This window comes from Mus caroli, chromosome X, assembly GCF_900094665.2.
Source record: "Mus caroli chromosome X, CAROLI_EIJ_v1.1, whole genome shotgun sequence".
Lineage (NCBI taxonomy): Eukaryota > Metazoa > Chordata > Mammalia > Rodentia > Muridae > Mus > Mus caroli.
In genome coordinates, this window is record NC_034589.1 from 29,248,252 (window position 1) to 29,275,435 (window position 27,184).

The 27,184-nt window shown below is 41.4% G+C and overlaps 1 protein-coding gene across 1 annotated transcript in view; it reads left to right on the forward strand.

Moving 5' to 3' along the window:
- The first annotated feature begins 248 nt into the window (after positions 1-248).
- The window catches only part of Il13ra1 (interleukin 13 receptor subunit alpha 1), a 61,827-nt gene continuing 34,891 nt past the window's right edge, over positions 249-27,184 (forward strand). The window contains exons 1-4 of the mRNA XM_021153297.2: positions 249-605; positions 14,997-15,136; positions 18,950-19,088; positions 21,294-21,414. Coding sequence (XP_021008956.1) covers positions 524-605; positions 14,997-15,136; positions 18,950-19,088; positions 21,294-21,414 — 482 coding nt within the window. The 5' untranslated portion in view covers positions 249-523. The remainder of the gene's footprint in view (positions 606-14,996; positions 15,137-18,949; positions 19,089-21,293; positions 21,415-27,184) is intronic.

Genomic DNA, 27,184 nt, shown 5'->3' on the forward strand with positions numbered 1-27,184 from the left:
TTGGTATTACTAAACTAGGAGTCAGAACTTCGGAAACAAAGGGCTCAGAGACCTAAGGCTAGATGCCAGGTTTCCAGATTCCCAGGCCAAGGTTCTTTTCCTACATGACCCTGCCCTAGTGTGTAGCAGGGTGCAGCCTTTGGCACTTGGGACAACCACGCATCCTGATCGAAGTGGGAGTGGGAAGAGGCCAGTCTTTGGAGCCCTGCCACAAAGCTCCAGGGGAAGTCGCCTTGGGTCTTCCAAAGGACTCCCAGGTAGCTGTGACAGGTGGTGGCGCTGAGGGAGGCCAGGTGTCACTCGGTGGGCGTCTCAGAGCCGCCGGCCCCGCCCAGTCCCTTCCTCCGCCTGCGCCCAGACGCCCCCGCGCGCTCGGGTTACCTGCGGCCGTGGGCGGGGCGGCCCTTCCCGTCTGCGCCGGCTCTGGCCTCCAGCGCGCAGCGGCCGGGAAGTGGGAGCAAGAACAGAGGAGGCGGAGACTGCCGCGGCTCCAGCCCGGCCACGCTCCGAGGCGAGGGGCTGCATGGCGCGGCCAGCGCTGCTGGGCGAGCTGTTGGTGCTGCTACTGTGGACCGCCACCGTGGGCCAAGTTGCCGTGGCCACAGGTGAGTGTGGCCCCCGGCTGGTGACAGCCACCAGGGAGTTGGGGGTGGTGGTGGTGTGTGAGACGGACGAGGCTTGGCAGGGACTTGGGCCGGCGGGGCGCCAGGAGTTCGATCGCCTTGGTCAGGGTGCGCGCACTGAGGTGGTCGCCCCTTCAATGCCCCGTGCGAGGTCGCCAGCCTTTGCCTTTCATGCTGAGTCTCCGTGATCCTGTTGGATTTGAGGGACCTGGGTACGGGGGATTTCCCAGGCTCTGTGGTGGGGAGAGGGGGAGCCAGACGCGGTGACTGGCCATCTCACTTCCCTTGAGCACTAGGGAAGAGCCAAGAAGGCTGGCGTCTAGAGGAAGGGGACTGAAGGGAACAGATTTTTGCCCAAATGACCCTTACAAGTGGCTTTGCCTTTGAAGGGATGAAGAACCTTGGGATGGCGACTAAGTCCTGGTGAGCTGGGAACTTCCTGAGGGCTCCTTGCCCTGAGCCTCTTAGATGCTCAGTTTGGAAGTGTGGCTTTTAGCCGTGGAAGTTAAAGGGAGTCTAAAGATGGATCTTAGTCCTAGTAGCAAAAGGACACAAGGGGTCAAGGCTTCCTCTGGCATTAAGAAATCTGCTGAGAACGCCTGACCAGCATCCGGACAGACCTCTTCCAACTTTAATAAACAGTATTTCGTGGAAGATAATCTTAAATTTACAGAAAAGTTGTACATTGTTTGGGAAGTTGCACCATTGCCTTAATGTTTGTGAACAATTTTTAACTAATGAACTTGGCAGTTGCTGTGAAAATCGAAGGTGAATGATTTCCTCATGGACTAGGCTTGGCAAGCGTGGCAATCGGGGCCTTTTAAAATAGGTTTTATTCTCTCTCTCTCTCTCTCTCTCTCTCTCTCTCTCNCNCNCACACACACACACACANAGAGAGAGAGAGAGAGAGAGAGAGAGAGAGAGAGAGAGAGAGAGACTTGCTAACGAATGTTTACCAAGTGTGCTGTGTTTTGAAATGAAAGCTGAAATGTTAATTAGGAAATCCCCATGCTCTGTCAACAAAATATATGTAGTATCTATGACAGGCGGTGTTTCTAGGGGCTGAGGATGTAATAGTGAGAAAAATGGACCAAGCCCTGGAGTCACGAAGCTAGTTACATGTACTCTTGGCAAAGGGTGTGTGTTTCTGTGTTAAGGTAAGATATGTTACATACCACTAAAGTGCTATGGAGAGAAACAAGATGAGAGTAGGGAGTTACAGCTGTAAATGGCACGGAGTGGAGTGGAAAGACTTTACTGAAAAATTAGTGTTGAGTGACATCTGAGGGATGCTTAAGTTCAGCAATTAATAATTGCCCCTTTTTTTTTCCCCTGGGTTCCTGGAGAGGGTACCTAAGGGCTTCATGCAAGCTAGCTAAGTGCTCTAGGGCAGAGTCACACTGATAATTATTCAAGTGTTTGCCTTGTTTTGCTCTGAGCCAGGCTATGAAGGTTGACTTAGGACTTTATAGAGTATGCAGAATAATCTTTGCCTATGAAGTGTGTCCAGTTCAGTTGACGATTCCAGGTTTCCATAGGTATAGGAAAACTGCAGTCCACAGACTTACCTAAGGTCACTGATCTCATTAATGTCCTGATTTTCACAGTGTCATTCCAACACACTCCCTCCTGCAGGGTCCTTCCCACACACACACCTGAAACAACAACAAACCCTCCAAATAAGATTGTCAAACCCAACTTATTTTTCCCGCTATGGTTTGTCGCTACCTTAGACTACAAAAATTATTTTCCCTGTTAGACATATTGCATTTGTTCTATGGTGTAAAAAGCATTTGCTATCTTTAATTACTCAGAGATTTAAGGTTTTATGGCTCTGACATTGGATGTGAGACTCAGAGTTAGTCATTATCCCCTCCCTATGTGATAATCTTTTCGTGGGTGAAATGAAGAGATTGTGCTCTATGGGTTTTAAACAAAGGTTTTAATTGTAGTTTCTGTGTTTGGGTGTTGAGAGCTCCGTCCGAACATTTTAAGTGTTTCTCTAGTTTTGATCCTGCTGAGTATTTAAAAAGTATTAGGTTACTAGGTTGGCTCACTAGCTAAACTGTGGCATTGCTTAATAACAGCTAGAATGTCCATGTCTACTGTCTCTCCAGCAGTTTCCTAAGTGTTTTGTTTTATGTCTTTTGAATTTAAAGTTGTATTTTCACAAGTCTTTGTCTCATGAAGCTAATATATACTGTGGGCAGAAGGTGTGTGCTTTTTTTGGGTTAAGTAAAATTTAGTTTGTCCAAATACACAGTCCAATAAAGTACTATAGAGCGAAATAAGGTATGATAGGGGGCTATAGTTTAGTTAGTAGTTTAGTCTATTTAGCTCAATAGCCCATGTTAGGGCATGGTTTAATCTTGGCATGCAGAAAAGCTAGGTAGATACCTCCCACTGTACTAGTATAGGAACTAGGTAGGATCCATGAAAGTATACGCAGATTAGTCATATATTAGAGACTGGCTTCATAATGTCTGGACCATGTACTCCAAACAATAGGCATTCAGAAGAGAGGAAACTGAAGGCTGGAAATTTCACAGAACAAAACAAACGAGATAGACCATTGGGAAGGATAGAATTTGGAAAAAAAATGATTTTCTGTGTGCACGTGTGTGTGTGTGGGGGGGTGGTAAAGCAGGAGAAAAGATGAGGAAGTGGCTAGTCAAGAGTCTAGCTTGGCCAGAAGGGATAGTAAATTCAGTCTGTGCAAAAGAGTTTATTTGAGCTTAAACGTCCTAATCAGGGCACAGTCTGAAGAAAAGAAACAAGGAAACATTCCTGGGTAGAGGGAACCAATGGAATGTGAAGCTTAGTGAAGTGGAATATGGCAGACAGGCACAGGTCTTTATTAGAAAGATTCACAGGATGTATAAATCTCCTATGTAGGATTGTGACTTAATGTTCTCTTCCCAGATTGTTGGGTTGAGGAGAGCACATTAGTGTTATTGTGGATGATTATGAAAGACGTAGCAAAAGAAAAAAAAAAAGAGGGTGGGAGTTGATGACTGCATGTGAAGAAAAAAAGACAGATGACTCACATATGACTCTTATGATTTCCTTCACTTTTCCCGAAATCTACATGCCTCTGCCAACTCCTAAGATTGAACAAGAGAAAGCAAAAGTAATCAGCTAAACCAAGCACCTTATAGTAAAACCATGACTAATGGTGTTAACTCCTGATTCACATAGAATGTGGGGATAGGTGATATACAGACACACTGAGGGTTGAGCTAGAAGACCTACTTGGGTCTTGTCCTCTTCTACACTCCTCTGTCCAAAGTCAGTGATCATCCCCCAGTAAATGGTTGAAAGTTGATGCCAAAGGAGTACAGAAGCAGTACGTGTGATGTCTCAGAACCCAGAAAACACATACAACTGCCCATTTTGTCTCTGAAGAAAGCAGCTAGTTAGTTCTATAAAACTTGCTCTGTGTAGGAACTGTTATAACGCTTTACCATTTTTTTTTTGAGACAAAGTCTTATGGCATATCCCCCACTGACCTGGCATTTGTTACTTAGCTCAGCTTGACTCTAAACTCTTGGCAGTCTTCCTCCCCCAGCCTCTGGAGTGCTGGGATTGCAGGTGTGAGACGTTACCTACCTTGACTTGTTTAATATTTATAATCACTCATTGTAAGAAGTTATGGTGCTCATCCTTACGTTGTGGATGAGAAAGTTGGGGAACAGGGAGGTAAAGTAACTTGTCACAGAGTAGCTGAAGAGCTTGGATATGAACTAGGCTCCACAGTTGATGTTCTTAATCACTATACTGTACTGAGCGCGATAAGTCACCTAAAACCCCCAGAAACTTGTCAAGTATAGTCACCGCCTATTTATGTCTGTGTCTTAAAATTGTTATTTTGTATTTGTATATTACAAAACTACATGTATTTGGAGATTGCATTTTCTGTTTTAGAGAGCATGTGCCCTTTGCTAAGTTTGGGGTTGAACCCAGGGCCTCAGAAACACTAGGCCTTCTGAAAACAGGCTTTGTATTAGATTGTACCTAACTGCATGCAGATTCTCTGAACATGCTTCAGCCGTGGTGTTCAGGATGTTAGATTATTGAAAGCATTTCCCCCTTTCCTTTTTATAAGAATCATGCTCTCTCAGCAATATCTTCTTTCAAAGCTGGGGATTGTATGCAGGCCCTCACATAGTCAAGGCAAGCCTTCTGTCACCATATTCCCAACCTATTTAATTTTTTTCTTTTTTTTTTTTTAAATTGAGGCAGCATCTTGCTAAGTTGCCTAGGCTAGCCTGAAATTTGCCTTGTAACCCAGCCTCACCTTTAAGAGTCAGTCTTCCTGCCTCAGTCTCCTGAGTAGACAAGACTGTAGGCATGGGCCACCAAGCCCGAACTTGAATGTTTTCCTTATGAAAAGGCATTTCTTTGGGTGACACCTGCTGAGTATTGAGACCAGTGCCTCTTCCCTGCTCTACCCCCAGCTCCAGTTGCTGAGTTTTGTCAGGGTTTTTTGTTTTGTTTTGTTTTGTTTTGTTTTTTTGTTTTTTCTTTTTTTCCTGCATCAGTTGGGATAATGGCATGCTGTTTTCTCCTTTCATTGTGGTTATGTGGTATATTACATTGATCAGTTTTCCTATGTTGAGTCATCCTTCCAGGAGTAAATCCCACTTGGTTATAGTGTACAATCCTTTTGGTATGTTACTGAAATCACTGTGCCGGCATTTTATTGAGGATTTATAGATGAGATTATAATGGTTTGTAGTTCTCTTTCCTTCTACTAGTCTATTTGTATTTAGGATCAGATAACACAGGCCTCAAAGAACAAATTAGGAAGTATTCTTTCTTCTTAAGACCTTTGAAAATGTTTAGAAATATATCGTATTTACTTTTTTAGATATTTGGTGCAATTTGCTCATAAAGCTCTCAAGTTTAGATTTTGAAGGTGGGGGTCAGAAGATAAATTTCATCACTGATTTCAGATTATATATTTCTTTGTAATTTCGTTTCAGTAAATTTTGTGTTTTGGGACTTGTGCTCTTCATATAAAACATCAAATTTGTTCATATTGAGTTGTTCATACTTCTTATAATCACTTTTCATGTTTTAGAGCCAGTAGTAAACATACCCATTTAATATATACATTTTCATTTTGGGTTTAGTCACTGTAGTCTTTTCTTTGCCAACATAAAGATTTACAAATGACGCTGCTCTTGTTACAGAACCCTCTGTATTCGAGCTGCTTGACTTCTCACTTCTCTGTTCTCATCTTCTTTGTAAGTTTATTTTGCTAACTTCCGATCTGCCCTGTTCTTTTTCTAATCCCTGAAGTTATAATAAAGTTAGGTTGTGTTTGGATGTTTGTAATCCCATTTTTCATAAAATTTCGGAGTTTTCAGTTGGATTTTAAGATATGGTCTCATGTAGCTCAGGCTGGTTTGAAACTTGTTAGGTAACATAACTGAGGATGAACTTGAACTCCCCATCTACCTGCTTCTACTTCCCAGGTGCTGGGATGACAGGTATGCACCAGGCCTGCTAGCCTCTTTCCCTTCTCTTTTCCCTTCCCCCTTTTTCTTCCCTTTCCCCATCCCCTTCTTTATTCAGCCTTAGGGAGTCACTCCTCAGGCACTATCCATTTCTTCTTGTGGATTTCTTATTTGTCTGTAGCTTGCAATGTACGAAGAAGGCTAGGCTGGCTGGGCAGTGAGCCCCAGGGATCTGCCTGTCTCCACTTCCTCAGTGCCAGGATTATAATCATGTCTGCCTTGCCAGTATTGTAATCAGGCGTGCCTTACCATCCAAACCATTTCCCTTGTCCTTCAGTATTTCTTAAAATTCTCTTTCTTCCCTTCTTTAACCCCTCCCCCAATACAGATATAGGTGCAGTGATGGTGTCCCACAGGTTCCTGGGGGTCTGTTTATTCCCCTTCAGTCAAAAAAAAAAAAAAAAACACCTACAGGAAAAAAAAAAACAACTTCAGGAACATGGGCAACCTACCCATAGTCTAAAGAAAAATGGTTCTTCTTCCATTAGCACCCACTACTTGCTAAGGGATGGAGCCCCATGAGCCACTCCACTTCTCATGTTGGAAATATTTACTGGCTTGATATTTTATAGGTAACTTTGGTGTGCAGCTCTAGGGGCATACCTGCCTGGACTGTGAGGGAATGAAGAAAAAACAGACAGACAGACAGACAGACAGACAGACAGACAGACACATGGGCAGAAAGCTAGGAATCAGTGATTTGGCCTCTCTAATGGAGAGGCCACAGCATCTCAGAAAGCTCACTGTGTTTATTATATAGAACTGAATAGGAAGGTGGAGTTATTGTACGCAGCTGAAGAAGGAGGCAGAGTTAGTACATACAAATTAAACAAGGAGAAAGGAGGTGGGGTGATTATATAAAGATAAACAAGTAGGCAGGGTTTATGGTATGCAACTGGACCAAGGAGACAGGTTTAGCCAATCTCAGCTGTCTCTGTGGGGGGCACAGTCATCAGGCTACAAATATCTAGCAGGAAAAAGGTATGATGGACATTTTCCATACAAACTATTAACATTTACACATGGACCAGAAGGGAAGGCTTGGACATTTCTCTCTGGGTCTGAGGCTAGGATCCTTGACTTGGCAGTTCCTATGCCAGTAATACACATCCAACTCAGGACATAACACACTCAGGGCTTCCTCTGATCCATACCGGTAGAAATAGTAGTAGAGAGTCCCCATAGCTACATTGAGTTCATGAGTTCAATGCCTGTGCTATGTCTAGAAGTATTTCACAGCTCTCCTCCCCATCCTCCATCTAATTCTTTCCATCCTCCTTGCTCCTTATTCCCTGAGACATGTGAGGGTTGATACAGGTGTCTCATTTAGGGCTGAACATTTAATAGTCATTTATTCTCAGCCCTTTGATTAGCTATGAGTCTTCTGCATTGATTGGGAACTGCTGCAAAAAGAAGCATCTATAAATGAAGGAGATCAGGACTAAACTAGAGGTAAAAGCATAAATATTTAGGAGGCAGTTCTACCACAGTTAGACAATAGGAGTAGGTTCCTCTGAGGGCATCTGACTTCCCAGCCATGGGCCTTTGACTAGACTTACAGTGCTAGGTATGAATTCCTTTCCATGGAGTAGCCCTCAAATCCTGTCAGAGAAGAGTTGGTTACCCAAATAGTGGACATGCTATTGTTACACCCATGGGACTATCTTTCCTGACAGATTGATATTGTACCATGCCCCAGTACAGTGTTGTCTAAGTCAACTGGGTGAATTTTCTCCCCCAGCAGCCTACATAACACCTTTCAGCTCTTTGAAATCTGGATATCATCACAAAGGAAGTATCCAAATAAGTTCCATGTTAATTTCTCTGTGTGCTGCAACCAAAGTATGGTGTGTCTTACCATCTATCTACAGTTGATAATGAAAAGCAATGGTGATATCCTGTGTTATTTGGTGGTTGGGGGCTCTGTGGCTTCCTTGGACAATAGCTTATAGGGAGGTAGACTATAATTGGCATGGAGATTTTCAATTAATAACCCAGGTCTTCTAGTGTGTGTGTGTGTCTGTGTGTGTGCACACAGACACACACACAGACACACATACACAACTATTATCCAGGGTACATCTGTTCAGATTCCCTTTAAATTTTTTAAATTATATTTATTACTTTGGGGGAAAGGCAGTCTACCCAACATGTGTGGGAGGTCAAAAGACAACTTAAGAGTCAGTATTCTCTGTCCACCGTGTGGGACCTGGGGCTTGAGCTCCATCTAATTCTTTGCTAAGTTTAACAGCAAGCACCTTAACCATGAGCCATCATGCCAGCTCTCCTCATATATATTCCTTTTCACTTCTCTCCCATCCCTGCTTAAGTCTTTAACTAGAGTTATTCCACTGCCCAACTTACTTTCATAACACATATGTTCTACAATCCTCTCCTGCCTTAAGAGTTCTTCTCCTCTCCTGTATCATAGGTCCTTTCTGGATTCCTATTCTCTGTAGATCCTCCAAATCAAACACACACACATCTACAAGTTCAAAACTAAAATCCATATTTCTTTGGCCTTATTTTTCTGTTATTTACTCAGTAATTTTCATTGTGTTATACTCAAGTTTGCTGATTATTTTATTTGTTTGATCCAATCTATTTTTAAATACCTCATCTTGGTTTTTTATTTTATTTTATTATTACTTTTGGGAGGTTTGCACATGGGCTCTCACTCATGTAGCTCTGACTGCCCACTCTGTAACCCAGGCTGACCTCAGATTCCTGGTGATTCTTCTGCCTCTGCCTCTGACTTCTGCTTGCCTGGGTTACAGGTGAGAGCCACTATGCCTGCCTCACTTATTTTAGTTAGCATCTCCAGAATTTAATTCTAGTTTCTTTTTAAGTTGTTACTATTTCTGTTTTCTTTACCTCTCTTTAGTTCTTTAAGCATCTTTAAGATATTTTAAAAATCTTTATCTATCACACTTACCTTTTGCAGGGACAGTTTATCCTGATTGTTCTTCCTGTGACAGGGTTGTAGTTGCTGAAATGCTGCTCAGGAATGTTGCTCAGTAATAGAACACTTGCCTAGTATATACTGCCAAGAGAGGAAGGATACCTATACGTTACTAGTCCCTTTTATGAATCGTGATTGGCTTTTATTGAAAATATAGTATTTGCATAAAAGAAAATTTGGAAAGTAGATTATTGGCTGGCTCCCACCTTTTTATTAATTCCTTGAGAATTTTGTACGATGAATTTTGATGATATTTATCCCTCTCCCAACTCCTTCAATATCCAAGTACCTAGTTATCTTCCCTAGTGATCTAACTTTGTGTCTTTTTTTTTGTAACCCATCAAGTCCAATTTCTGCTGCCCATACATTCATTGATGTGTGGCCTTCCACTAGAGTGTGAGCAACACACACCAGGGGCAGCAGCACTCTTAAAGACAACTAACTTTTCTCTCTTTGCCAGAAACTATCAGTTGCCACTGCCTCCCCAGCTAGGGGTGGGTGGGATTTCATGTCCACCTCCAATCTCTAAGCTTGGATTTGGTTCAGCTTGAGCTTGCATGGGGCATGTGCACGCTGTCCTAAGCACTGGGACTTTGTATGTACAGCTGTTCTCTTATGTCCTGAGGACATTCTTTCCTTGTATTCACTTGGGGATTTTTGCTTGATCATCTGTGTCTGTTTATTTTCATTATTGAGACGGTCTCTGACTTGAGGCTCTCTTAGGTCTTTTGGAAACTTTGTTCTTACTCTTCCTTATGTATGCAGCTAATTTTAAATGACTCTTTAATGTCTAGCTTCCAAAAAGAAAAAAAAAATGGGAGAAATGAGGAAGAGAATGGGGGTGCCAGTAATGTGAATTTCTTGAAAGTCTCTTGTGCCAGAAGATGATGGATTTGCAGTGATAGAGTCAATGCAACAACTTGACCATGGCCTTTGTCTTTGTCTCGCTTCTCAGAAGAATAACCAGTGATCAGAATACAGATCTCTGATATTTTGAGGGCAGGGTTCTCTTTGCCTACATTGACAGCTTCACGTCAGCTGTTCCAGAAGCACATGTACATTTGCTTGCCTAGGGTCAACTTTCCATAACTACTGTTGTATGAAAAGTTAAAACTGATCAAATCTTTAAAAAATCTAAAAAATAACTGCACTATTCTTAGTCCATTCCTTTATCTGGAAATTGCAATATTTCAACCACCTTTAGGGTCTCTAAACGTAAAGAGATTTGTTTTCTTTTCTTCTTTCTTACTTCTTTCCCTCATTCCCTCCCTTCTTTCTTTCTGAGAAAGATTAGTTCTGTAATGCAGGCTTGCCCTTGACTTTGTGAAAATTCTTGTATCTCATCTTCTCAAGTGCTGAGATTACATGCATGAGACACCATGCCTAATTAGGACATGTCTTCATATTACTTAGAATCTGCCTCTCAGCACGCAGTCAGCACTATGGCAACAGTGGTGGTGATGGTGATGGTGTGTACGTGTGTGTGTGTGTGTGTGTGTGTGTGTGTGTGCATGTGCACTTTAGACAGGATCTAAGCTCTTAGCCCAGACTGGCCTGGAATTCACAATGTAGTCCAGAACGGCCTCAAAATGGATACAATTCCCTTGTCTTAGCCTTCTAAGTGCTGAGATTATAGCTCATCTACCTAACTAGGTAGAAAGGCATATTACTGATGTTTCCTATAGTGTAATATGTACGTCCTGCATCCATGTACAGTTTTTAAAATGTAGGTAGTAGAAAAATCTTAACATTTATGAAGTATCTATTCAGGGATAAAGAAAAGAAAATACTCAGTAGCCTCCCCCCACCCCCCACCGCCAATGCTAACCACTTAGATGTGGCTAAATAGTATTTTCAAGCAGATGGGAAAATTGAATTTCATTTGGAAAATTAGAACTAGGGCAGACTTTTGATAGATTTCAAATATATCAGAGGATGAGGTAGATGGTTTGGTGTGAGTTTTAGGTCTGTATAGTGAGTTCAAGACAGTCTGAGTGGGAGTAAGACATTATCTCCAACAACAACAACAACAACAACAAACAACAACACAAAACGCAGCAAAACAGGGTAGGATCTAATTGTTTCAAATTACCTCAAATATTAAAGTAACAATAAATAATAGATAAATTGCTTTTATTATCAAGTCTTTAATATTTGTGGGAGAGCTAACTGGATAGATAATCAGAAACTGCTAAATCAAGTATCTTGGTTAGTTTTGTTTGTTTGTTTGTTTGCTTGTTTTCTGTGAATAGACACCATGACCAAGACAGTGCTTGTAAAGGCAAGCATTTCATTGGGGCTGGCTTACAGTTTCAGAGGTTTAGTCCGTAGTCATCATGGTAGGAAGCATGGCTGCTTCCAGGCAGACATGGTGCTGGAGGGGCTGAGAGTTCTACATCTTGAAGGCAGCCAGGAGATGACTGCCTTATGCGCTGGGCAGAGCCTGAGCATAGAAGGAAACAGACCACCTTCAACAAGACCACACCTACTCAAACACCTCCTAATAGTGCCATTCCCCATGAGCCAAGCAGTCAAACACATGAGTCTATGGGGCCCAAATATATTCAAACCACCACACCAGATATCTGGGATTTTTGCTAAAACTTGCTTCTGGAAACTGCAGAATAAAATATAGTTTCTAGAAACTGTGACGAAGTCATCAAGAATATTGTGGTCTCTAAAATCCTAATTGACAGAGTTTACCATTCAGCTTAGACTGACCTCAAACTCAACAGTGATCCTTCTGCCTCAGTATTCAGAATGATGAAATTATATCTAAGGGCCACCATAGCAAGCTACTAGCTCAGTTTAAGGCATTGGGGTAGGAGTTTCCTGTTTCTAAAGACCTTGACATGCTCAGGACTGTACCCTCCCCAAATTGGGCCTTGGGGGAAAGCTTATCAGTAGTTGTATCAGGCAAGTAAGGCAATATCAAGATTCAAGGGCTTTAAAGGCTGCTGCCCAAAATGGTAGTGATGTATTAAATGGACTGTTAGGAAAAGCTCAACTACATAGTGCTCATGGGGCTGATGTTTGGGGCTGATGGAGTTTTTGTAATGTTATCATAAAACACTATTAAGTATAGTTCTTAATTCATCATATTAATAACATCAGCTATTATTATTTTCAGTGCTGGATTAGAACTCAGAGCTTGGCAAATTATAGGCAAGTATTCCACCACTGAACTATACTCTTAACTCCTAAAGGGTTGTTTTTGCTTTAGTTTGTTGTTGTTGTTGACCTTGGTTTTATTTTTTAACATGGAGGGTCTCCATTTGCAGTGTAGGCTGATGTTCAAGATCCTCTTGCCTCCATCTCCCAAATGCTGGGATTGCAGGTAGGCCTACTGTGTATGGGTAGGTTTTTTAAATGGCTTTAATAAACTCCATTTTGCAATGTTTGCAGAAGCATTGTAAAGAAAGGCAGAGAACTCCTCTACACTCCCACCCAGCTTCTGTCTCGGGACTTTGATAATCCTGGCTTTAGAAGTTCTCAGGAAAGTTTGAGTGAGATATTGTTTTGGTTTCTCTACTTTTCTTCTCCAGCTCCAGCTGCTTAGTGTCAGATCCCAGGGGGAATGAGGGGTGCTAAATCTCCTTCTCAGTACTTCTTTGGAAACGCTATATTAGAAAGAAAACACAAAACAAAACAAAACAAAAAACCCCAAAGGATTAGGACATGTTAGTCTGAGGGCAACTGAAGAGAGCACAATTGAAAACCTGGTTTGCAAAATCACAAAACAGCCGAGCAAACTGTTTGTGTTGAGTGTGAGGAACTCCAGTATCTTGGAGGAAGAATCGTGGGAAAGCTAATATTTTAAGAGCTATAGTTCCAGCACTGGGGAGCAAAGGCAAGTGAGTCCCTGTGAGTTCAAAACCAGCCTGATCCACATAGTCATAACAAGTTCTAGGTCAGCCAAGGCTACATAGTGAGAGTCTATCACCAAAACAATTAATAAATAAATTAGAATTCATAGGCTCCTCAATCATGGGCTCTGTGTTTGCTGGTCAGTTGCCTGTAGATTTAAAACAAAAGGAAGGAAAAGAAAGAAAGATCTAAAAATCATTCAGTATATCTGTACTGAACATGTTATAATTTAGTTTGAGGGGTGTCTAGTCATTATTGCTCCAAACAATACAGTGTAACACTGATCTATGTACCATTGAAGTATATGGAAGACAGGAGCCTGATATGGCTGTTCCCTGATAGGTTCTACCAGTACCTGACTAATACAGATGCAGATACTTACAGCCAACCTTGGACTGAGCATGGGGACCCCAATGGAGGAGTTAGGGGAAGGACTGAAGGAGCTGAAGGGGTTTGCAATCCCATAGGAAGAACAATATCAACTAACCAGACCACCCAGAGCTCCCAGGGACTAAACCACCAACCAAAGAGTACACATGGAAGGACCCATGGTTCCAGCTACATATGTAGCAGAGGATAGGACATCAATGGGAGGGGAGCGAGGCTTGATGCCCCAGTGTAGGGGGATGCTAGAGGGGTGAGGTGAGAGTGGATGAGTGGGTGGAGGAGCACCCTCATAGAGGTACAGGGGAGGGAGTGAGGAGGGATGAGATGAGGGGTTTGTGGACGGGTAGCCAGCAGGGAATATTATTTGAAATGTAAATGAATAAAATGATTAATAAAAATGAAACAATAAAAAAGTATGTGGAAGGTTGTACGTGAACTATATGCAAATGCTACACAGAAACATTTGCAAATTTCGTTTTCCAAATAAGGTTCTGGGGTAGACCTCATATGGATCCTAGAGAAAATATGTTGTTTTTATATTAATTATATTTAGTTATATTTAACTAAGCCTATGACCTTAGAGATGGAGATGTAGTTTAGTGACAGAGACACCTCCTATGCTCAAGGTTCTAAGTTCTGTTCACAGAAGCACAAAGAAAAGGAAAGAAAGAAAAGATATGTGCCATAGTGGTGCATACCTGTAACTGTACCAATTGAGAGGTAGAGGTAGAAGGTCAGGAGTACAAGGCCAGCTTAGATAGTGAGTTTGGTGCCAGTCTGAGCTCCATGAGAAACTATCTGAAAAATAAAAGGTGACCATAAGCCACATTATTGCAATCCCAGCTTTGTCACTGGTCATGTGGTATGAGGTAAAATCCTTGTGCCTCCATTACTTTTGCTGTTATAATTTTAAAAGTGTAGTGTATGTGTTTGCTTGCACACGTATGCCACTGCATGTGTGTGGGAGTCAGAAAACACCTTTCAAGGCTCTATTCTCTCCTACCTTGTAGACCCTGGGGATTGAGCTGATGTTCCCAGGCTTGTGGGCAGGTGACTTTACCCAGTGAGTTACCTTGGCAACCTGTTTTCCCTCTTTACTTCCCTTCCCTTCCCTCCCCTTCCTTTGCCCCTATTTGTTTCTTTGTTCTGTTTCTTTTCTTTCTTTCTCTTTCTCTTTATTAATCATTTTATTTGTTTACATTTCAAATGATATCTCCCTTCCCAGTTTGCCCTCCACAACCCCCCAATCCTTTTTATTTTTTTTTTTAGACAGCTCATGTTGGCCTTGAATTTACTATGTAGCTTCGACTGGCCTTAAACTCAGGACAATCCTATTGCCTCTGGCTCCCAAGTTCTGGTATGACAGATGTGAACCACCACACCCAAATAGTCATCACAGTTTTTAAAGTGAAGCCATCAGTAGTCCCTCTTTCAAAAGGAGTCTATGGAGATTTTCGTCATTAATATGTGGAAAGTGTAACACTGTGTCTGTCTCAGCAAATGTTGGGTATCATTAACTCAGCATGTTGGTCTTGGCCTCTAGGATGTGGGAGAATGGATTAAAAATTAAAAATTAAACCATTAAAAATTCTGGCTAGCACTGACAAATATTTGTCTTCTGTTTGATTTGAACAGAAGTTCAGCCACCTGTGACGAATTTGAGTGTCTCTGTCGAAAATCTCTGCACAATAATATGGACGTGGAGTCCTCCTGAAGGAGCCAGTCCAAATTGCACTCTCAGATATTTTAGTCACTTTGATGACCAACAGGATAAGGTAAGTTTGTTCCAGTACATGCTGTGGCTCAGGTAAAGTGACCAAACACTGTGGATCAAAGCCAAGAATGAGTCAAATTGTAATCATCAGAGTGCGGATTTTATTTTAGGTTTTCCTCAAATTTCAACTGGGGAGAACTATAGAAACAGCTCTCAACAAAATCAAACATTTGAAGAAAGTTGCTAATTACTTGATGATTGTATATAATTAATTGTTCTTGCAGAATATAGTGGATAGCTGTATGTATTTGGCACTCATAAATACTCTTCTTGCGAGTTTGTTCTTATATTCTTGTCTGTAGCTCTGTGTTTTGGTATTAATGTGACACTCAGTTTTAGAGCATTTTTTACATTTAGCATCTTACGAATCATGTATATAGATAGATGTGCAAGAACTCTGGGTCTAAAAGTAAATGTCACGGGAAAGTGGAAAGATGAGAGATGAGGTGTTAGTGGTGGGTGGGTTTGCATTTCCTGGTGCCCAAGGGGGGGGGGGAAACAGGACAAAAAGGTAAACTGCCTGTTAGAAGTAGTCAGCTGATTTAAGTAAGTGGTTGCTGACAGGATTGGGTAATTGGGTTCTTTTTGATACATCTATTCAATTATTTTGGTGAGTTTACATCTTTCATTTTGTGTAGTGAGAGAGGTGTTTTAGGAGATCCAGGATTTTGAGGAGGTAGTATTGTCTAGACTTCCTGGGGTTTACTGCCTTGAGGCTGAGAATGAGTAGCAAGAGTGAGCGGTGCTTCTTTCCTGTCCTTTGGATGCAACCTCAGTAGCTTCTTTAGGGTTGTAACTAACCCCTAGGCCTATTGAACAAGGGTAGCTTAGGCAGAAGCCCAGTGCTCCCAAGTTGCTAAATAAGATCACGTCTGCAGTTTTGTTTGCCGTTTTCACAGAGAAGCTTATCAAGATAGGAGAGATCTGTCGAGAAGTTTTGAAAAGTAAAAGATTAATATCACTAGTTACCCTCCATGATTGCTTTATCCCTGTCCATTAGTTCCCCAGTCTGGAGAGCTGAGGCAGCTCTGGCAATGCATTTTAGGTTTTCTTTCATCACCAAGAGATAGGGAAGTCCCACTGGGCAAATGAATCAGAGGCCCTTCAGTCCAAGCATACACAGAGGCGTAAGCCAAGGCTGATTCCCTTTCCTGCTGGGAGAGAATGAGAGTCAGGAAAAGGTATGTAATGGGGTCAACTGGGTGTTCCTCTTCAGGGAGACAGAGAAATACAGGACTACAGCCTTAGGCTTGGATAGATTTTACAAAAAGGCCAGATTCTGAGAGAGATGAAGAATACTGCCATTATAGCACTTACCAGTGGAATGCTGCACCAAAGCTGAAAGTGACACATACCTCATCAGGATCTGTGGGAGGAATTTTGTTTCTTGTCTATACAGAGAGATACGTTAAACTTGGTAATCATTAATATTCAAGCTTCCTATTTTTATTCATACCAATTAAATATTACATACTTCAAAGCCGGAGATTGTCCTTTTGAGACAGGCTCTCTTGTATCTCAGGCTGGTTTCTGTCTCATTATGTAGCTGAGGCCAGCCTTGCGCTCCAGATTCTTCTGCTTCTACATTCCAAATAATGGGATTACTGGCATGCACCATCATGGAAAGAGACTTTTTAAATTATTATCTTTAAATATTTGTTTTATTATGCATATACCTAGAAGATAAGATTCAAATTTATGTCTGAAGCAATTGCTAATTTAAAAATGACAGTATACAAAAAAACTTAACTGGAGCAGCATCTAATATAGTAAGAGAAGTGAGTTTCCCCCCTCCACGAACCTAACTTATGATCTCTAAAAACAAAAATCTTTTTAAAATAAAAAAGGTTATCTTAAAAATGAAACATCAAGCCATGCGGTGGTGGCGCTTGCCTTTAATCCCAGCACTTGGGAGGCAGAGGCAGGCGGATTTCTGAGGTCGAGGCCAGCCTGGTCTACAGAGTGAGTTCCAGGACAGCCAGGGCTACACAGAGAAACCCTGTCTCAAACAAACAAACAAACAAACAAACAAACAAACAAACACCAAAAAAAGAAACATCAAAAGCTGTGATACTAGGGATTGAACCCAGGCATCACACTTTTGAGATAAGTACTGTGACACCGAGCTATACTCCTAGCTGTAATTTATGAGAAGGCTCTGTGCGTAAGCAAGGCTCATTTAGCAACCTGTAATGGGTAAAGTAGGAATGTTGGTGAAACTTAACATTGGAAGCCTTTCTGCCACCATTGTCACTCTCTGGAGGGGGGCAGCTGGTCTTGAGTTTCATGGGCTTAGTTAAAGACCTCTCTTCCTTTGCACACATTCATTTCTAAAGGAATAATCATAAAATGAGGAGGCATTTCAGGAAGATTTCTGTCGGCACGGTACTTTTACATCCTGGTAGGCAGAGGCCTATATGGGAAGCCAAGTGATAAGTAGGTTTCTTGGAAAAGAATCAAGAATTCCTTGTGAAAGTGCCCTCGGCTATGAATAGCAAGCCAGAACCCCCCCTCTCCCCGCCCCTGTGACGATAAGCATCATTTTGCTAGATTTTCCATGTCTGTATTAAGTCACCACCTCTTTTTCTCTGAGCCAGAATTTTACTTGAAAAGATTCTTTTGTCATCCCACTCCACTTTTCCACCACACTATCTTAATTGTGCCTAAGAATTATTCTGTCTCTGCATGTATACCTTGGCTCCAGTGTACTCGTCATGGGTTTGTTGATGATTTCCCAAGAGCTTCCTCATTTCCTGGTTTCAGAGGCCGACTCAGGTTTCCCTAAGTTCCAGCCAGCAGCAGGCTTGTAAACTATCACCTGCTGCTTGAGGTGGTAGATTAATCGACGTGACCATTTCTCCCTTCTTCATGGCCACCAGGAAGTTATGAAAGGAAATACTATGAGAAACTTGAGTCAGAAACTTCTACAAAACAGGAAGTGCAGTCTTTGGAACTCTGATTAAAAGCAGCTTCATTCTTAATGATTCCTCTCAACTCTGAAAATGTTAATTTCCTAGAGAGGCCCGTAATAACTTTGGTCTGAGTCATAACAAGCCGATTTGTGATTTAGTCTTAGATTTCTGGTGTCTAATCTGAGATGTCTGGGGCCTCTGTGGTTCCACAAAGCTTCCTTATCTGTGTCCCCGATGAAGTGTGGAGTGTATATTTAGCAACCCTTGAAACTTACTCAGACACCACAAAAAAGTGCGTAATAAAGTGTCCCTTTGGACAGTCTTCTCCAGAGATCTCCTTGATGACTGGAGTTTTGATGTGACATATTTTTAACCTTGATCTTGATGGGATTTTAATAATTGCTTCCTTTCAGTTTACTTGTAGGAAGTTGATGTTAGCTTTAAGTAAGTCTTATAATAGTTTTACTTTCAGACGTGGGAATTTGTCTTTATCCACACTAGAGCTTGTCAGTGGTGAGTAGTACTACTGGTGCCTGATATAGGCTAATAAGTTTATTAGTAGGCTAATTATTTTTTGTAGGAAAAGGGTGGGCTAACTTGTTCATTATAGGATGTTGTGTATCATTCCTGGCCTCTAACCGTTAAATGTCAGTAGTGTCTTGCTTCTCTGCTTCCAAGTTATGATAACCAAAACCAGGACTGAGACACTACTGAATGTCTACAGGCATGGCAGAGAGTGAGACAACTCTTTCAACGTCACTCACATAGACCTTTTAAGAACTGATCCTTTTTCTTAAACATTTGGGACTACTAAGACTGTTTGTTATTAAAGTGTCTTTGTGTGTGTGTGTTTTCTGTAAAAGTTACTCTTTTTTTTCTTTTTCCTTTTTTCTTTTTCTCAGAAAATTGCTCCAGAAACTCATCGTAAAGAGGAATTACCCCTAGATGAAAAAATCTGCCTGCAGGTGGGCTCTCAGTGTAGTGCCAATGAAAGTGAGAAGCCTAGCCCTTTGGTGAAAAAGTGCATCTCACCCCCTGAAGGTAACAGATACAAATATTCTCTCTTGGTACTTCTAGAGCATACCCAGCTGCTCAGTGTCCTCACTGGTGATGAATTCATTTCATTCTCAAAGTTTTACTGAGTCAAATAGATGTTCGGACCTGTGCTAGATAAGGTTGAGGATGTTGCCACTTCAAGTTGCTCACATAGAGTTTGAATAATAATATCTATATAGTTAGAATGCTTTCTTTTATAATTTGAAAAGTGAATACACATACTCCCCCCTCCCTTCCTCCCTAAAATGTGCCTTACCCACTTATCTAAACTAAGTAAGGCATGCATGGTTACCCTGATCTGTTTCATGATGGGGAGAAGATGAATTGACTTGCTCTAGGTCTTCAAGCAGAGTGCTTTTAGGAAACCTATAGTACTGCCCTGATTCATGACATGTGGAAATTAGTTTTGTATGGAGGATAATCATGCTGGCCTAGCCTGAGCACATGACTAGTCAAAGGAAAAGCTCTTGGGTGATGAGGACCATTGTCCCCTAGTACCACGTCACTGGCAGTCCTTCGGCCTCTTAGGCACAGGGAGAAGCCTACATTAATTAAAAGCAAGGCTATCAGACACCAGCTACCAAAGTCTAAATCCTAGCTCTGCCAGGCTACTAATTGTGTGACCTTAATTTGTTTATTGCCCCTCCCTCACTATATTCCTCATCTTTAAGATAGGAGGACCTGCCTCTTAAGGTCATTGAGAAGATTACAATAAATACTTAGCACATATTGTTTTTCATGTTATCTTGGCCCTTTGTTAGGCAGGGCCAGGCCTCACCTCCAACTTCCAAACCTTAGCACTTCAAGGCTTGTTCTTCAAGCCTTTTTGCTTTGCATTGATCAAAACAACATACAAAGTACTGCTTTTAAAGGTATAAAATTTAGGACTGCGAGGCGACTGAGATCATGATCTAAACCATCTTGGCCTTCTGTGTTTGTACTTTTTAGGAGTTTAATACTTCAAAAAAGCAATTATATTGTGACATAAAATAGTTTGTGATAGCTCAGTGGAGTATTCTTTCAAGGATCAGGAGGGTGAAGGGCTGACATTTTAAATATAGGCATTGAATTAGTGTAGAGACATGATAAGTGAAATCTTCATCACAAGAGATGTCACATCAGGAGGCTCTCAGGCCAGGTGTGGTGGCATTTGCCTGTAGTCACATCTACTTGTGAGGCTAAGATGGGAAGAGTTGTTTGAACCTGGGAGATTGAGCCAGTCCTTTAAAATCAGCCAGCCAAACAAGAGTTAACAAAAAGATAAAGACAACTGTCTTGATGATACCCATCTCTAATCTCAGTATCCCAGAGGATGAGGCAGGAAGATTACAAGGTCAAACCAGTCTATACTACATGACAAGTTCCAGGCCATCCTAGACTACTTAGAAAACCATGTAAGAAACAAGAGGTCTGGGAAGAGTAACCCCTACAACCACAGCAGACAACAAAACTCTTAAATCTTAGGTTGTGCTATGTTCCTATAGAACTTCCCTTGATAAGAAGAGAGGAAAGTAAATTGTGTCTGTATAATAGGATTGCCTCTTCCAGAGGACCCTAATTAGGTTCCAAGCATCCATGTCAGGTTGCTCACGGCTATCAGTAACTCCAGCTCCAGGTATTGGATGCTTCTGACTTGGGTAGTGACATGTACTAACAGGCACACAACCCATATGCAGACACACAATACCAAGTATTCAGCCCTGAAATCATAGGCACACAAGCAACAAAAATAGACTTAGCTGGTTGTATTCATATACTTACACATACATAAGTGTATTTAACAATAATAACCAAAGAAGAAGAGGCTATCAATTTGAGAGGAAGTGAAGGAGACATGCGGACAGGGGAGGAAGGAAAGGGAAGGAGAGTGATATAATTATATTTTAATTAAAATAAATATTAAAATGACAAAACACAGGGGCTGTTTGCAATTTTACATTCATTTAGTTATTTTGTGGGCATTGCATAGGGATGAAATATTATTTGACTTTTAACCATTCTCTCTAGTTAGCAGAGTAAGGTTCCTTTAGAGATACAAAAGATGCTTTCTCTCTATAAAAAGGTAAGAAAGAAAGCTGCGAACAATTGCATTTGTATTTTCACTGTCCTGGGTGACATCTGGTGAAATGAGTGTGAGATTAGGGTTTAGGTTGTTGACTGTTTTCTATGAAAAGGACTTTTGCCTTCTAGGTGATCCTGAGTCCGCTGTGACTGAGCTCAAGTGCATTTGGCATAACCTGAGCTATATGAAGTGTTCCTGGCTCCCTGGAAGGAATACAAGCCCTGACACACACTATACTCTCTACTATTGGTGAGTATGTATTGCACACACAGCAGGTTAACTGAACACTGATTTTGATTGTGTTGGGAGCCTTTGGATTTAAAAAAAAAAGAACAGTCATTTTTCAAGACAGGGTTTCTCTGCATAACAGCCCTGGCTGTCCTGGACTTATTTTTGTAGGCCAGGCTGGCCTTGAACTCACAAGAGGTCCACCTGCTTCTGCCTCCTTAATGCTGAGATTAAAGGCATGTGCCACCAATCTTGGCTCTGAACAGTCTATGTTTTATATGTCATGCTGGGGTAAAAGTTGAGCCTTGGCTGGAGCATGGTAGTGCACGCCTTTAAATCCAGGACTCGGGAGGCTGGGACAGGCAGCTGTCTCTGAGTTTGAAACCAGCCCAGTCTACATAGCAAACTCCAGAACAGCCAGAGCTCTGTAGAGAGACCCTGTCTCAAAAACAACCAACCATGAGCACCTTGCAAATGCTAGGAAAGTGTTCTCTTACTGAGCTCTATACTCAGCTCCAGCCTACTCTTTTCTATAGAGGCAGTAGATAGGAAATTCATAATTAACCCCAGTGGTTGCCACAGCAACCTAAAATTTAATCTAAAAAAATGAAAAAAGGAAAGGAAAGGAGAGGAGAGGAGAGGAGAGGAGAGGAGAGGAGAGAAAAGAAAAGGGCCATTGGAATGGCCCAACAGGTAAAGACATTTGCTTCCATGCCGAGAGATCTGGATTTGACCTCTGGGACCCACGTGATAAATTCTGCAGGCTGTTCTCTGATCCCTTACATGCACCGTGACATGTATATCTCTCACTACATAAATAAATACCTGTAAATAAATATAATGAGAAAATTTAAAACTATAAAAAGGAAATAAATCCCCACCCTTCAAACAAAACAAAACAAAAAGGGGAAAATAATCAAAAAGCAAACTACCAAAACACCACAAGAAGAGTAGACAGTTGAATAGAAAATACATCTACTTAAAAAGGATTCCTAGTTTTAAAAGCCCATTCACACAATCTTGCAACATGTGTATGGGAAGACTCCTATATTCTTTTCACTCCTTTTCTCTCAGTGGTAAACTCTAAAGCAACATTAAAACCAGAAGATTGATATTGGCACAATCTACAGTCTTAGGCACATTCCAGTAGTTTCATATGTATCTGTGTGTAGCATTCTGTGCCACTCCATTGCATGGCTCCATTGCTACCTAGTTCCCTCCAGTTGCCCTTTTCATAGTCATAGTCAGCTCCTATAGCCCATCTTGGTTTTCATTTCCCTTTCCCAGGTCTCTAACCTCTGGCAACCATTCACTAATCTGTCCTCCATCTATATAATTTTGCTATTTCAAGAATGTCACCGAAATGGAATGGAATTCTACAGCATATATCACATAAAACTGGCTTTTAAAAAAAGCATCACAATTCCCCTGAGAGCCATTTATATACTTATATACATATAAAGAATTAAGAATTCATTCCTTTCTCTGTTTATGAAACAGGTTCTCATGCTGTAGCTTATGCTGGCCTGGGACTCACTGCGTATCCCAGGCTGGCCTTAAAACTGTGGCAACACTCTGTATCATAAGGCCTGGCTGAGATTGGGGAATTTTTGAAATTTGGTCTATTTACCCTTTATAAAGGTCCTGGAGACTTCATGGGTATACTTAGTCATTTTTAAAAATGCTAAATTTGTACATACTTGTGGAATACTATATTGTAATTTGGTTCATATATACTTTGTGCAGTGACCAAGTTATGTTAATTACCAAGTCTCTCTCAGCCTTCAAACTCATTTCCCAACTTTGAAATGTACAATCAGTTGTCATGGGCTCCGATAGCCCAGCCCTGCTGTACCCACCCTCTTCTATTCCCCTTATAAGTTGTGATGATTGTTTTTGTCTGGGTCTCTATTTCCATATTTAAAAAAATGACAAAAAGCAGCCAGGGGATGAAAGGGTTTATTTCAACCTACAGTTTATGGTCCATCTTGGAGGAAAGTCAGAGGCTTCAACTTAAGTAGGAACCTGAAGGCACCGACTGAAGTAGAGGCCATGGAGGAGTGCTGCTTGCTTGCTTGCTCCCCCTGGAATACTCAGTTTGCCTTTTATACAGCTTAGGACCATATGCCCAGGGGTGGCATCATCCACAATGGGTTGGGCTCTCCCACACCAGTTATTAATGGAGAAAATGCTTCACAGATTACCCACAAACCAATCTGATTGATAGAAGCAAGTCCTCAATTTAGATTCCCTCTTTCCAGATATGTCTAGGTTTATGGAAAATGTACAAAAAAGTCAATCTAACTAGGACAAGGATATCAAGGCATTATGACAGCTGGATGGAGAAGGGAGTCTAGTCTTGAGGGTCTCTTCTCTATATGGCCTTGTTCTCTTATTTGATAAAATAGTTCTGAGAGAAGGGCATGTCTGGGACCCTCTCTAGGACTTCTGAAGATAGATGTCCTGGAATGTCAAGTTGTGGCTATGGCTCAGTGGTGGAGCACATTTATGAGACCTTACAAAAACAAAAAAAATTTCATCCTGCAGTGACCATTTTGCCTGATGACATCATGGAAAATATTTGTACTATATTAAAACATTCATGGGCAGATCATGGACAGAAGGCAAATCCCCATATTTTTTTCACTTAAATGTATTTTTAAATGATACATACAAGCTATGCATATTTATAGGCTATCATGTGATATTTCAATATATTCATATACAGTGCACTTGTATAAACCAGGCTTGGCATGCCAGTCTCCTGAAATCACATGAATTGTTGAACAAAATCCCTCCTAAGTGTCCTGGGGAGTTGCAGTCACTGTCTTCTCCCTTGGGTGAGAGGCGCAGCCTGATAAGACTGAGGCACAGCACCAGTAAAGCCAGGTGGCTGCTAAGGTCATGTGGTCCATTCTGGAGGTTTGGTTTTATCCAAACCCCCATCTCCATGTAAAAGTTCTCATTGGAAGTTTTGCAATTTTACTTACTTACTTACTTACTCTTGCTACCTATTGAGTCACTGTTTCTTAAGGCTTTTGTGGCTCTCTTGTACCATTATGGCAAAGTTCACACTCTTAAACATGACAGACAACATCCCTTATCACCTGGCTAACCTGTCTCATCCTTCTTCTTGGACCTTCGCCTCTCTTACATCCTATCTCGAATTTATTTCCATTCTTTACACTGACTTCAATCCACACAATATTGATATTTACACAGGGATATTTGCACAGAATAGTAGGAACATTTGGCCTTCTCTCACAGCTTACACCTTGCCCTTTCATCTAATGCCTCTCATTTGTCCTCAGCTCAGCTCAGATGTAATTTCCTGTTCAGAGAATCTTTGAGTTCTCAAGTCTGGAGACATAGCCCCAATAGTATGTCTGTGTGTCACAGTACTCTGTGCTGTGTGATGTCATTTCCTGTTTACTTTCTGGGAGTTCCCTTCTCCAGGCGGCAATCTCCTTTGAGAGCAGGGGTTTTGTTTTATGTTTTCCCCAGTACTTGACACATGAGGTAGGCATTTAATAAATCAGTTGTGAAATTCTTAGTAGGATCCAAAACTAGAGAACATTCAGGGAGAGGGTGAGGACTAAGAAGTATAAGCAACCCAGTATCGCTATAGTACAGGAATGAAAACGAAGAATTGAGTACATCTGGCTCCCAAGACTTGCTAGCAGAGAAACAGACAGAGTAATTCTTTAGGAGTCTCCTGGCTCTGTGCCATTGTGAAGTCTGTGGAAAGCTGTTACTACAGGCTTTAAAGATACCATAGGAATTGGTAGAATTCCTGTGTTTATTATGCTACTAATCTCAGAGTTATTGTGACTAGAAACACAGAATTCCTTCAGAAATGTGCCTACAGGAGGGGATTAGAAAGAAAATTAGAAAAGACTACCTCAATCTATTACAGACTAGGAAGGAAAGCAATCCAGCTTTTATACTTGGGTATACTAGCCCAAGAAGATCTAGTAAAAGAAGAGAAAAATAGGGAAGTGCCTTATTCCCTGGAGATATTCTAGCATAAACCAAATCTCAGTACAAACCATTCAAACAGTGTTCCCTTGGGACTAATTTGGAGAAGCATTCTTCTCTGGGGTGATGCAGGCTCTTGTCAAGGTTGAGAGCAGACAGTGTTTTAGTTGGCATTCAGTCCCACATTGATACCTTTTGTCAGGGCCAAATCTACAATTGGACATGGCTCAAGAAGTGATCTGGAAATTAGTGGTTCACTGGCACCCAAGGGTCATGTATCAAAGAGCCTACTACTTTGTCAAAGTGTTTCCAGAGCTGGTTATTTGGCAGAGGTTCTTTCCATAATATAAACAGGAGATGCTAGCAGTGTATGACTGTGCCTTAGTTACTTTCCTATTGCTGTGCTAAGACTCCATGACCAAGACAACTTATAAAATAAAGTGTTTAACTCTGAGGCTAACAATTCCAGAGGGTAACAGTTTATGACTATCCTGGTGGGGAACATGGCAGCAGACAGGCAGGCATTGCGCTAGAATAGTAGCTGAGAACTCACATTCATGACTATGAAAAAAAGAAAGCTCACTGGGAATGGTGTGGCTTTTCGAACTCTCAAAGTCCATTCCCAGTGACACAGCTCCTCCCAAAAGGCTACACCTCCTAGTCCTTCCCAAATGGCTTGAAAAACTGGGGACCAAGCATTAAAATATATAAACCTATGGGAACCATTCTGATTCAAGCCACCACAGACTGTTTGCCACTTGATTTAAATGAAATTAAAAGCTCAGGGACCCAGTCAGTTCCAGAGGTCACAAGTGACTTTACCTGGATGGTACCTTTCTTTTGTACAGTGTTGCCCCCATGGCTTTTCTTCTCACTATTCCACAAATTCTTCATTCTAGTGCCATACTAGAATGTGTTCAAATCTGTACTAGAAATAAGCCTTAATTATCTCTAAGCCTTGGATTTCTCATCTGTAAAATAGGGATAGTGATGATACTTATCTTTGAAGATTGATGAGGGCTGTTATATGAAGTGTTTGGAATGGTGACTCCTGGTCAGTATGGCAGTTTCTGACATCTGTAGATACTGGTGTTTGTTAGTTATTTGTATTCCCATGCAGGGAATGTCAGTATCCAGTGCTGCTCTCTTTTTCCACCACATAGAATTGGCATCCAGCTCATTCTTCCTTCTCCATTTTCTAATCAGAACCCCAGGTGTGGTATTGGCTAGCAGACACCAAGGATGTCTTAGGTACCAGTGTACACATCATGTTGTACAAAATGCCAAACTGTTTCCCCTAATCCCCAGCCATAAAATAGGGAGTTGTTGTTTTTTAAATTTTTTTAAAATTTTTTTTGAATTCAAAATTGTTGTTTGCAAACAGAGAGCTGCAACTTGTCCCAGCAGGATACTTTGCTTTGGAAGGGACCTGACCTGAAGATCTCCAGCCTAGCAGCTCAGTGAGTTTTAGGGATGTCACCCCCCCCCCCCATATCGGATACCTTCAGAGCCCACGAGGATATATGAACTGTCAAAGAGACAAAAAGAAAGATGAACCTAAAACACTGGGCATGGCAGGAGTTCCTTTCATAGTCTTTTCAAGGGCACGTTAATCACAAGCTTTTGGGGTTTTTTGTTTGTTTGTTTGTTTGTTTGCACTGAATTAAAATAGGAAGTTTAATCGCCTTAATAATAAACAGTAGAATTGTTTGCATGCTTTTTTTTGACTTTTTTAAAAATATTTTTATTAGGTATTTTCCTCATTTATATTTCCAATGCTATCCAAAAAGTCCCCCATACCCTCGCCCCACTC